Here is a 13,886-nt window from a genome sequence, read left to right as displayed (position 1 = left end):
CTCTGATGTGAAAGCAGTAGAGGCAGCAGGCAGAATAAACAGGTTGCAGCACTTTTGACAACTGCACCTTCCCCTTCCATCCTGTCGGGAGGCCTCCCGACCACCACCTATGTCAGCTCTTCTGAAACCATGCAACTGACCCACCTGTTGGATCCTTGGCAGGGGAGTCTGCAGTCCAATGGCTATAAAGGAATAAACTAGACAAGAACCTGACACTTTGCCTGAAGATAATGAGTAGGAAACTCGTCAAAATATTGCAACAACACGTCGCCACAACTTGACTGATAAACGGAGAAGATTTTTGTCAAAAGTAAAGCAGTAATTTGGAACACAGCTTAAATTTTAATAACTAGAAACCAATGATGCTGAACTCCATAATATGAAGGCACTTGCTAATCTATACAAATCTTCCCCATTCGCATCAGTTGAATGATCAGCCTACAACTTAACTAAGTTTCTTTTCCCCTTCAAGCACTGTACAGTGTTACAGACCGAGCACAAACTATTCACTGTGAGTAGTAAGCAAAACATACATTAGTGAGTCAGCCTAAGGTCACATCGGGCAAGTTTGACATTCTCAGTCTGACATGTTACCATGATGTAAGAAGCATGTCTACTTCTGGGGCGTCATTACATCAATACTTGTCCCATAGATCATGAAGACAACTTTTCATAATGATGTGGAATGTGTCAGTTTAACATAAGGTTTCTGCATGCAATATAATTTTTTTCTTTTCTATTACAATTACTACATCATATCTAAAAATTCATCTATTGAATAGTAGTTGTCATTCAGAAATTCTTTTAATTTCTTTTTAAATGCCAATTGGCTATCTGTCAGACTTTTAATGCTATTTGGTAAATGACAACAGACTTTTGTGTCACCATAATTCACCCCTTCCTGTGCCAAAGTCAGATTTAACCCAGAATAGTGAAGATCATTCTTTCTTCTAGTTTTGTTGCTATGCACTTTGCTATTATTTTTGAATTGGGATGGGTTTTAATAACAAATTTCATAACTGAATATATGTATTGTGAAAGTACTACGAATATCCTTAGTTCCTTAAATAAATGTCAGCAAGTTGATCTTGGTTGGACTCCAGCTATTATTCTGGCTACACACTTTTGTGCAGTGAATACTTTTTCTCTTAATGGTGAATTATCCCATAATATGATCCAATATGACAGCACTGAGCAAAAATAGATGCAGTACAGTAATTTATTGATACGTTTATCACCAAAATTTGCAATAGCCCTAGTAGCGTAAGTAGTTTAACTCCCACATTTCAGTAGATCATCAATGTTTTTCTTCCAATTCAATTTCTTATCAATGAACACACCCATAAATCTTCAATATTCTGCCTTGCGAACAGACTTCTGTTCAAAGCCTATATTTATCAATGGCGTTATGCCATTTACTATACAGAATTGTATATACTGTGTTTTCTCAAAATTCAGTGAGAGTCCATTTGCAGAGAACCACTTAATAATTTTCTGAAAGACATTATTTACAATTTCCCGAGCTAATTCTTCTTTTTGGGTGTAATTATGATCAATGAAAAGAACTAGCTTTGCATTTTCATGAATAGAGAGTGGCAAGTTGTTAATACATATCAAGAACAATAAGGGACCCAAGACTGAACACTGTGGGACACCATTCTTGATACCTCCCCAGTTAGACTTCGCTGAATTTTGCAGACTATCTGTACTGTTAATTTCCACCTTGTGCATTCTTCCAGTTAAATATGAATTAAACTATTTGTGCACAGTCCCACTCATACCGTAATACTTAAGCTTAGAAGTAGTCACACAGTCAAAAGTCTTTGAAAGATCAGAAAATATCCCAATGGGTGATGTTCAGTTATTCAGTGTGTTTAATATATGATCAGTGAAAGCATACATGGCATTTTCTGTTGAAAAGCTTTTCTGAAAATTAAACTGGCGTTTTGTTGGTCTTCATTTTTACAAACATGTGAAGCTATTCTCAAATACATTACTTTCGCCAGAATTGTGGATAAAGGAGTCAGAAGTGACATTGGGCAGCAGTTGTTAGCATCAGACCTATCTCCTTTTATATGCAATGGTTTAACAAGAGCACATGTCTTACAATTTAAGACCGGGTTCCCAAATCTCTGTCTTACCATTATATAATCTATCTGATACCTTCTAGTATCTCCAGGATTCTTCCATGTATACAACCTTCTTTTATGATTCTTGAACCAAGTGTTAGCTATGATTAAGTTATGCTCTGTACAAAATTCTACCAGGCGGCTTCCTCTTTCATTTCTCTCCCCCAATCCATATTCACCCACTATGTTTCCTTCTCTCCCTTTTCCTACTCTCGAATTCCAGTCACCCATGACTATTAAATTTCAGCGAACTACAACGAATATGGATGCAATCCTACTTATGTGTTGAGAATAAGCTTTTAGTACTCTGTTGGAAATGACATCAATTTACTTTTGAGTGAATTTATTATTTTCCTAATTTCAGTAGGAGAGAGAGGTGGGTTGAAATTCCATTTTATCAAACTGCATAGGTATTGCCACTCCCATATACAGCCTTGCATTTTCTAAATAACAGCTGGGTCCTATTTTCTCTACAACACTTAAAAAGTGATTATTAAAAATATTATCTACTTCTGTCTTTTTGTTAACAAATTTTTCATCGCCGTTGATAGAAATATGGTCTTCCTGTGCTCTCAATTGCCCTGTTTCCCTTTTAACATTATTCCACATTGTTGTAATTTTATCATCAGAGGTGCCAATCTCAGACATAATGCACATACTTCTGGACTTTTTAAGAACTTTTCTTAATACTGTGCAGTAGCTTTTATAATGTTTGACTGTTTCTGGATTAATACTTCTTCTAGCTATTAGACATATACTTGTGGGGTGAGTATTGAAATCTCTCATGCTTCTTATGACAAGCTCTTGCAGTCACATCTCCACCTATGGTGCAATAGCCTGCCAACACCTGAAAAGCTTAACAAGACATAACCAGTACTAAGTCTTGCTAGAGCTATGCAAAATGCAGTCTCAGCCCAGTCCTGAGCATGTCTAAATTTCTGAGCCTAGGATCAACACCACCAATTGGACACTGGGAAGAAACCACACTGTGATACACCTTAACTGATGTAGGGGAAGTATATAAATATATAAATCAATGCAGAACTATTTAAACCTAATGTCTCTAAAATATAAGTCCAAGTTAACCTTTGTGGTTACAATCCTGTTCAGTGCCACCACAAGATAGAAGTATCTGTTGTATGAAGCACATAAAACTATATCAGATGATTTTCTGCCATTGAAAACTTTTCTCAATCCATTAAACACTTCATAATCAAAGGCAAGAGGAGTTGTCAGCTGTCTTTGGTAATATGATGGAAAGAGACTACCCTTGAAGCAACAGTGGTAAAAAGTATAAAGAACAAGTAGATATATGCTCACTTACAAAAGTAGATATATACACACTTACACACTTTCGCACTCTACAAACTTTTGATTGGTTTCACGAGTTACTGCAGGATATGATCCCACATGACATAACAGGTGTGTGTGTGTGTGTGTGTGTGTGTGTGTGTGTGTGTGTGTGTATTGCAAATATAGACTTGTTTAGGTGATTCAGCAATTCTGTTGTATGCTCTTACCAACTGAATTTATTATCGAGTTGTAATCCCATAAATTTACACTGCCAACCTCTTCTATAGGCCTATGCATGTCTTCATATGTTGGACACATGCCGGAACGAAATCTCTTAGACGGTATGAACTGCATATGATAGGTCTTTTTGGAGTTTAATGACAGTGAATTAACTTTAAAGCATTTACTAGCATCAGTGAAAATTTGTTCAGCAGCCATTTTGACAGGTCACAGAAAATGCTAGTGGGCTCTAATTTGTTATCTAATGAACAAAGTATATTCTCACTGTACGTGTAAATAGACTTCTCTGTATCGGAACACTTAAGGAACCCAAACTGTGTCTTGGACAATATATTATTTGTGGTCAGATGATGAACATAATGCTTAAACACAACCTTTTCAGTTGTGTTTGAAGAAGCCAGTAAAAGTGAAATTGGTCAATAGTTTGACGGTACCTCTTTATCCCCCTTCTTGTAATGAGGCTTAACTTCAGCATATTTTAGTCAGTCTCGAAATGTTCTGCTGACATGTAAGAGATTGATTACACAAAAACAATTTAAAACAGAACTCAACTCACATGAATACTCTTTGGTTAACTTCATTGATATTTTATTATAATCACTAGACTACTTTGATTTTAAGGATTTTATGATAGATGCCACTTCTTTGGGAGAACTGAGTGTCATTTCCATTTCACTGGTGCTATTTGTAGCCAATGGTCTCAGATATTCCATTGCACTGTTTACTGAACCTGATAACACCAAGCTGTCAGTAACAGAAATAAGGTATTTGTTTAAGAGGCTTGTAACGCTACATGCACTTGTTACGAATGTCTCATTTATTTTTAGAGCTATCTGTTCCTCTTCTTTCCTGGCCTCTCCCATCTATGTCTTCACTACACCCCATGGAGCTTTTATTTTGTTGTAAACAATGACTATACAAAATAGCATAACCTTCAACAGATGACAGGTCAGAGGAGGTAAACAGAGAAGTATTTACTGCCAAAGAACTGGAGAAAGTTGTGACTTGTCAGTAAATGAAGAAAGCACAAAAAATGTATGTTTCATGTAGAAGCACAGCAGTGTTAGTAATGATAGCAGCTGTATATAACCAATAAAAGTGTAACCAAAAATTTCAAAAATATTGAAATAAATTTAAAGTTACATAAAGTCTATCAATTAACGAGACAAACAACCCCTGGTTTAATGGTTTTGCAAATAATCCAAAACACATACAACTTTAAAACATATAGCCTACTCCTACCACAACTTCATCTACGTAGTCACAGTGAATGATCTCAAGAAAGCTTAAGGATTCCTCTTTGCCATCATACAAAATTTATTTGCTTAGAATTGTTTCACCTCACTGGAACATAGAGCTCTGCACTACACAGCATTTCCATTTTTAACCACATAAGAAAAATGTACGTCCACCTAAGAAGCTTTAGGAAGATTCCCCATTGAAATTAGTTTCTTTAAAAAAATAATAATTTATTATTTAAACTCTCCTATTCGTTCTCCTGGTCATATGCGAGTTACTAACTCAACAGTGAAGCAGCTTACAGAGCACTACTGTATGTTGAGTTTTCCACATGGTGTCTGTGATGTTATTTCAGCTTGTTATTTCATTGGATATAATATAATAAGATCGTCTTCTCACGCACTTACACAAATGTTTGTTTATGACAAAAACTACTCTTGGAGACCTGCAAATTTTGTAAATGCAGTCCTAAAGAATTTTGTAAATTCATATTAAAATTGTCAAAAGAAATAACTTTTACAGCTTAGTCAAGAATTGATAGATTTAGAAAGTTGACATGTTTAACTTTGATTGCATCTGATCTTTGGGATCAGTTATGTACTAAAAAATGGGTTTGTAATTTGAAACCAGGCTAAAAATGTGTTTCATTTAGTTCAGACAGCTAATACACACCAAACACTGGTGGGAGACCACAGGATAGTGGTTAGCATAGGAGTGGAAAAAAAAAAAAACCACGAGCAAAATTTCAAAGTATTCCTTGTCTCCAAATTCCTCCTTTCCTAACCAAATCAAGTATTTGTGCCCTATCCTCACAATTATGTTTTGAGATGTGAATTCTATGCCATCCACCCTCCAGCAGTATGGATACCAGAAAGCAACCCACACTGAATACCTGAATGCGGCAGAGGAAGTGATGTGGTCAGTGTGCCATAAGCATGTGAAACATCCAGAAGAAAATGAATATTACGCAAGCAGAATGATTCTGTCATTCAAAACGTTAAAAAACGAGAAAAAAGTGTAGAAATGGGTTTCAGAATCACATAAGAGATTACAAATTCTTTAGTTGTCATGGGTTGTGTATCTTGACATTTCCACGCAAAATTGATTCATTGCGTTCTGCACATAAGCTTGTTGCAAAAAATTTCTTTAGAATAGCAGTATGGTGCAAATACATGAATAAATTTGTAGTATCATTACAAATATGCCTGTTCCACTTGAAACATGTGATAGACAAGAAATTATTTAAAAATGAACATGTGAAATGAGTCATCAAGGCACCCTATTAATTTTTTAGTATTTCTACAAGTCCTGCACATCAAAACGAGACTCATCAAATAATGACTGCAAAGAAACTATGGCGAATGTAACTTATTATTCCTTTTTTTAACCAGTCACTAGTAGTTTTGAATAGTGATGTGTTGAGAACACCTGTTGTTGCTACTATTTTATGATTTAAACTTATGTCATCAGTATTTCGTATTTTATAGGTACGTAAACTTAAACCAAGAAATGCAAATGAGAATACCGCGCAAATACCTAGATTTCAAAATGCTCAACTCAATAGTATGAAAATAGCTGCCTTTTCAAAACTGAAAGAGAAAATTGTGTACATATGAAGAATGTAATTAACTGTACATTGTGATAAGATTTCTGTGTACATTTTGTTGTTGCTTTCCTCCTTTCTGTTCCTCCACAGCGCGACGCTGTTGTGTGCTGCATACTGCCGAATTCTTGTAGAGCTCAAGATCTTCGTCTTCGCTGCTGTCACTGAGATCAAGTGTAATTGGCGATAGCATGGTACCGGAATTGCAGATTACCACCGAAGTCACCACGGGACGAAGTAGTACACAACACTTTCGTGTACAACAACGCGTAATTTACGTATCATATGAATCACTTATCGTCACTGTTCCCGCCATCCGCTTATCGCTCGTAAGACGTAAGACATTTCCCGTATTTGACCGATGCCAGTCTCTGCCTATTATTCACATTTGTCAGGAATTTATGTTTTATCCTTTTACATATATAATACTGGAGCAAGCATTTATTCATTTGTTGGCCAGTTATTCATGTTTCAGATCTCCACCTGTCTGGATCTGCAGATAGTTCTGGGGGTTCGATATTATTGGCCTATTGGGTATTGGTAGACTGTACGATGGTTGTCATATCTTTGCAACGTTTTGTTTAGTCTTTCTTTGAGTTAGTGAGCAGAGCACCTTACGAACACGAAGGCACATGTGTTGTGTGATGAAAACATGAGGCTTTTATCGGAAAGTGATTTTACTTCCAAAAAACAAAAAGTGTTTTCCAAAAAAGCCAAGCGATTTGATCGTAATGCGGTTCGTCGTAGCATAGCTAACGTAAGTTGCAGTTTAGATGACGATGACAATGATGTGAAAAGTGTTTCTAGGAAAAACGTGCTTTCATTGAGTGGTAATGAAGAAACAACTTTAATGAAGTCGAGGGAGAAAAAACTCGGAAACAGGAGGAGTAGCATTGCCAAGTGGGATGTTACAGAATTATCTCCTTCCTCGCAATATGTCAACGAAAAATCAGCGGATGATACAGAAAAGATTAGAAGTATCCGGGTGAAGAGAAAAAGGAAGGTGCCGCCGGCAGTAACACACATTGTCGAGGATGAAAGTATTTGGACAGGAAAGAAAGAAAAATTAAGTCGGAGGGAACAGAGCAGACATACGAAAGCAGCAAGCACAAATAGGAAAGAAGTTGAAAGCGATTTGGAAGATGTCGAAGGTAAGTTATTATAGATGACTTTAAGAAGCGAATACGGGAGAAGTCCCATCTACTCAACAGACAAGTTACTGTAGTAGATAAAGTAGGTGTACTGCAACGCCGCCCTTTGTGGCCGAGCGGTTCTAGCGCTTCAGTCCGGAACCGCGCCGCTGCTACGGTCGCAGGTTCGAATCCTGCCTCGGGCATGGATGTGTGTGTTGTCCTTAGACTAGTTGGGTTTAAGTAGCTCTAAGCCTCATGGACTGATGACCTCAGATCTTAAGTCCCATAGAGCTTACAGCCATTTTGTACTGCAACGTTTCATCTGTGTTTGCTGCCAAATATAAAATTACTTGTTAGTAGCTTACCGTCTGTGCAACAATTCTTCCACTTATTAAAAATTTTTAGTGACAACAACAAGCATCCTTTATATATGGTAGAACTCCATCAATATTTTTTGCAATATAATGCCCCCCCCCCCCCCCCCCCCCAATCGTACCTCTCCCACTTCCCGTAATCTTGATTGTGGTGACAGATTGGCCTGTAGTGTAGCCCAAGGTAAAAGCGGTGTGAGAAGGTGACAGTTCACTCGTGAGTTGGTGAAACCAACAAATGTAGATATAAAATAAAAGCGAATGCAGGTGGTGTTCTGATCTGCACCTAAATCCTTTGTCTACAGTCACACCATATTTAACTCATTTTTCGTCACAAGAGGTGCAACTTCAATGTAAATTGAAAAAGGCTCTACTAGGTTTCAGACAAATTTCCAACGTATTTTGTTGCACATTAGTACATATATCGTAGTCATACATATAACCAATAGAATGCAAGTGTGGCCGTTATGAGTTCCTCTAATTTCCCTACTTGTCAGTATGCTTGTGATCTTGTACTCAGTCTATAATGATATTACTGTCATCAGGGTATTAAAAGCCTAATGTTGCTTCTTAATTACATGATGGAAAAATAAATCATACTAGCTGCAATGTGTTTGCATAAGCAGAATCGGAATGACACGACACTCAGCTCACATCCCCTTCGCTTTCCATCTATGTTTACGTTTGTACTATACAAGCCACCTTATGGAATGTGGCAGAGGGTACTTTTATCCCACATTTGTGCTTTTACCCCACTTTTGATCCATCCACAAATCTTCCTGGGTGAATCAGTCATTGGTAAGACCCCATGTGAGACAGACCTCTCTAATTTCACCTCCATAATTTTTTTTGAGAGATATACATAGGAGGAAGTAATATATTGTTTTTGATACCCCTAGCAATGTACACACTCAGAATTTTAGCATTGGGTTAAACTGCAATGTGATGCCTGTTCCTTTAGCATCCGCCATTTGAGTTGGATGACCAACTTTGTGACACATGCCTAGTAGATAAACCAGTGATGACACACACTGCTCTTCTTTGGATCTTTTCTATTACCATGTCAACCTTCTCTGGTATGAATCCCAGACTGATTAGAAATATTTAGATATTGCTTGAACCAGGGTTGGACTGTACTTCCTGAGGATTCTTCTAATGAATCAAAGTTGGCATTCACCTTATCTGTGATTAGTTTTATGTGAATAGTTTCACTTTCCATTGCTCTGCACATATATTCAAATTTATTAACAGAGTGTGGCTACTTCGAGTAATTATTCAGCAATTGAGTAATGATACACTAATGCGTCTTTTTGCATCTTTTGGAGAAAGGAATTTCATCTTTCAGCCTTCTGTCTTTCGACCTCCTCCTTCTCTCTCTCTCTCTCTCTCTCTCTCTCTCTCTCTCTCTCTGTCACATCAGTAGACAGAATTGTGCTTTCAAATTTGTTGAATGTTTCACATGCCTTCCCTTGTGCTAATTTTGCCTTCTTTCGTTTTTGTATGTGTGGTTTTAAGTAGCACATGACTAGCAAGATGGAAAATATTAGTATTGGAAGTAAAAGTGCATGACAAATAATATAGCATTGTTCAAGAACCAAAGACCTAGGGTTGGCTGAATACTTCTAAGGTTATACTGAACATTTACCAAAATTTGATAAATATGAAGAATCTAAGTAGGCCTATCGAAAGTAGGGGCAAATATGCAGTATTTCCCAATTTATGAAAAGAATTTGACAAAATACCTCATCTATGCTTTTTATGGAAAGTACTATTGTAAGGGATATCAAACTTTGTATGGCGGGATTGAGGATTCTTCTGGTAGGGAGCATGCAGCAAGTTACCATAGCTTGTGTGGAGAGTAATTGACAGATGTAGATGTAATGTTGAATGTGCTGCTGAGAGATGTCTTGGGAACCTTGCTGTTCGGAATATTAATGACTTGTGAACAATATTAATAGTAACATCAGACTTTATATGCCTCCCAGACAGACCCACACTTCCACATGCCACTCTGTCTACGTCCCTATACCATAGTCTCTTACTTTTATCACTGAATATTCACAGATTAATTCTCTTGTTGGTCTGGGAGGTGTGCATGGATAGCTTAATATTAGGTCCATCACAAATTTTTATATGTTACCAACATGTAGAATGTCTGTACCTAATACATTTAATTCCAAGTTATCCTGAGAAAGCATATTTAAAATTTTCAAGAACCAGCTTTAAATGATTATCAGATGTCTATACGAACAGCCCCTACTCGACTATCCATGTCAGTATTTCAGGCCACAGTTCAGTGTAAACTGAAATACTGACATGCATAGTCTAGTAGGGGCTGTTCGTATAGACATCTGATTCGACTTGCATCTTACTGCACTCATGATAGCCACACAGTGGCTGAAATCTAGATCTCCAATAGACAGATTATTAATGACTGACTGCTGTGCATTTTCTCAACTGTGAATAAACACAGTTGCTGAGCACACATTCCACATGGTAAGAGCTATTTTGCTATTGGCAGTTATGGGCAGTAGGTTCGTTTTCTGATTTGGATGTGGTGTGTTGCTTATGGTTGAATATTTGATTTTAAGTTTTATTTTGTGTTAATTATGGATGTGACAAGGGAGCTCATGAGTAGCTCTCTGCATGTCTCAGATTGGGGACGAGATGTTGAGAATGATCAAGTCCCCACAGTTATTCGGTTTACTTGCTAAGTATGTGAAATGTTACATTTGTGTATAAGGTATGCGATTGACCAAACTTGCTGAATCTCAGACCAGCGACCAACATATATGGTGGTGTTTGCGGGACAGTGTATGGCATTCTGTCCTGAGTGGTTCCTGGTTTGAGAAGTCTAGGCGTGTTCATCAGGAAAATGTGCTGACACATTGTTTTTGCTATTGACAGATTTGTGTGTTGGCTGACTTTGTTGGTGATTGTGTTTTTATGGTATTATTTTTCTATTGCAGTAGGCCTACGTTTGTTATGTGTGTTTATGCACAAGGGCGATGTACTTGAGGACAATATTATGGAAATGGAAGAGGATGAAGATGAAATGGGAGATATCATAACTGTGTGAAGAGTTTGACAGAGCACTGAAAGACCTGAGTCGAAACAAGGCCCCGGGAGTAGACAACATTCCATTAGAACTACTGATGGCCTTGGGAGAGCCAGTCCTGACAAAACTCTACCATCTGGTGAGCAAGATGTATGAGACAGGCGAAATACCCTCAGACTTCAAAAAGAATATAATAATTCCAATCCCAAAGAAAGCAGGTGTTGACAGATGTGAAAATTACCGAACTATCAGTTTAATAAGTCACAGCTGCAAAATACTAACGCGAATTCTTTACAGACGAATGGAAAAACTGGTAGGAGCCGACCTCGGCGAAGATCAGTTTGGATTCCCCAGAAATGTTGGAACACGTGAGGCAATACTGACCCTACGACTTATCTTAGAAGAAAGATTAAGGAAAGGCAAACCTACATTTCTAGCATTTGTAGACTTAGAGAAAGCTTTTGACAATGTTGACTGGAATACTCTCTTTCAAATTCTGATGCTGGCAGGGGTAAAATACAGGGAGCGAAAGGCTATTTACAATTTGTACAGAAACCAGGCGGCGCTTATAAGAGTCGAGGGGCATGAAAGGGAAGCAGTGGTTGGGAAGGGAGTGAGACAGGGTTGTAGCCTCTCCCCGATGTTATTCAATCTGTATATTGAGCAAGCAGTAAAGGAAACAAAAGAAAAATTGGGAGTAGGTATTAAAGTCCATGGAGAAGAAATAAAAACGTTGAGGTTCGTCGATGACATTGTAATTCTGTCAGAGACAGCAAAGGACTTGGAAGAGCAGTTGAACGGAATGGACAGTGTCTTGAAAGGAGGATATAAGATGAACATCAACAAAAGCAAAACGAGGATAATGGAATGTAGTCGAATTAAGTCGGGTGATGCTGAGGGAATTAGATTAGGAAATGAGACACTTAAAGTAGTAAAGGAGTTATGCTATTTGGGAAGCAAAATAACTGATGATGGTCAAAGTGGAGAGGATATGAAGTGTAGACTGGCAATGGCAAGGAAAGCGTTTCTGAAGAAGAGAAATTTGTTAACATAGAGTATAGATTTAAGAGTCAGGAAGTCATTTCTGAAAGTATTTGTATGGAGTGTAGCCATGTATGGAAGTGAAACATGGACGATAAATAGTTTGGACAAGAAGCTTTCAAAATGTGGTGCTACAGAAGAATGCTGAAGATTAGATGGGTAGATCACATAACTAATGTGGAGGTATTGAATAGAATTGGGGAGAAGAGGAGTTTGTGGTACAACTTGACCAGAAGAAGGGACCGGTTGGTAGGACATGTTCTGAGGCATCAAGGGATCACCAGTTTAGTACTGGAGGGCATCTTGGAGGGTAAAAATTGTAGAGGGAGACCAAGAGATGAATACACTAAGCAGATTCAGAAGGATGTAGGTTGCAGTAAGTAATGGGAGATGAAGAAGCTTGCACAGGATAGAGTAGCATGGAGAGTTGCGCATCAAACCAGTCTCAGGACTGAAGACCACAACAACAACAACAGCAACAACAACAACATGATCTGTTTTAGTATTTTGATCACGTTATCAGTTGTTGTAGTTGAACTATGCAGCTCAGCTGATGTTTACAGTACCAGTTATAGTTTATCTACGTCACTGCTGTTTTTTTGCTTTTTTGAAACTGTTGTTTATTCTTGCTTATGTGATTGTTCCATTTTGTGTACATAACTAAATTCATTTTACCTTAAATTTTAGTTCTTGCCCACCCAAACCCCCAACTTTCCTGGGGTGGTCCTGTTAGCTTTAGTATTTATAATTAAGACATTGTAAGATTCTGTACTTGATGTTTGTAGTTTTGCACCATGGAAATGTTGAAGTTTACTGGCCACCAACTTGAAATCATCTTCGTGTTGCATCTTGGGGCTTGATGTCACTGATCAAAGCTGACAGATGGTATCAAGTGCCCTGGTTTGTCCAGTGTACTTCTTCAGATGCTAGTTACCCCTAATCAACAGCTGATAGTGTATGGAGGCAGTAAAGTAGCTGCTGTGACTGTTTACATTGTATGATTGTTTTTTCTGTGCAGTATGTTTATTTTACGCATCAGAATGTCTGAAGTTAGTAGCAAAAGTGTGTAGAAAAATCAGACAATTACTACAGTGATCCTACAATTTGACCCCATTACTGTATGTTGATGGGGAACACATGGTTGCTATCACAACCTTACTCTGTACACCAATAGCAGTGAACTGACATCACAGACTCTTTGCTTTCAGAGCCTTATGCGTATTCGAGGTGTCCCAGGACGAGTGTGTCATCATTCAGGGTATGACAGGAACAATCATTTCAAGCAAAAAAACTAGGTATGGACATATGTCCAATTCCGAATGGTTTCTGAGATAGATTGCATTTAATGCCCATTTTTATGTGTTTTCTCTATTATTCAATACTCTGTCAGGTTTACACATGTACAACAATTTAACCATTATGGAATGCATTTCACAAAGCGTCAGTTGAAAAATATATGTTTTTAATGCATTCACTTCCAAGCAGTATTGTACTTGTCATATTACAGCTGTCACACAGTTCACAATAAATGGTCCAGCATCTCACCATCAACTTCAGTGCATTGGCATACTCTGGGGTGAACATGTTGTGTTGCTTGCTTGAGTGCCTGTGCACGTTCCCTGACAAGGGCTGCAGTGAGTGATGCACCCAAGCAGTTCATTTCGTGTATCCATCATTTGTACCTATCAGAGTTCTTCCAACCCCATCAATCATGTGGCACCAAACGGTGATTGAAATACGAATTTGGAAATTGGTTTCCATTGTGGCATGTGGATTTTT

The 13,886-nt window shown here is 37.8% G+C and overlaps 2 protein-coding genes across 2 annotated transcripts in view; one reads left to right on the top strand and one right to left on the bottom strand.

Moving 5' to 3' along the window:
- The window catches only part of LOC126088556 (fanconi-associated nuclease 1-like), a 173,873-nt gene extending 166,898 nt beyond the window's left edge, over nt 1-6,975 (bottom strand). The window contains exon 1 of the mRNA XM_049906741.1: nt 6,560-6,975. Coding sequence (XP_049762698.1) covers nt 6,560-6,697 — 138 coding nt within the window. The 5' untranslated portion in view covers nt 6,698-6,975. The remainder of the gene's footprint in view (nt 1-6,559) is intronic.
- A 105-nt stretch (nt 6,976-7,080) lies between these two features.
- LOC126088558 (ribosomal L1 domain-containing protein 1) overlaps nt 7,081-13,886 on the top strand; it is a 67,467-nt gene continuing 60,661 nt past the window's right edge. The window contains exon 1 of the mRNA XM_049906742.1: nt 7,081-7,655. Within this exon, the coding sequence (XP_049762699.1) occupies nt 7,157-7,655 (499 nt within the window). The 5' untranslated portion in view covers nt 7,081-7,156. The remainder of the gene's footprint in view (nt 7,656-13,886) is intronic.

Source organism: Schistocerca cancellata, chromosome 6 (assembly GCF_023864275.1).
Source record: "Schistocerca cancellata isolate TAMUIC-IGC-003103 chromosome 6, iqSchCanc2.1, whole genome shotgun sequence".
In the NCBI taxonomy this organism is placed as follows: domain Eukaryota; kingdom Metazoa; phylum Arthropoda; class Insecta; order Orthoptera; family Acrididae; genus Schistocerca; species Schistocerca cancellata.
Note: the sequence above shows the minus strand (reverse complement) of the source record. Positions and strands in the feature narration are given on the sequence as shown.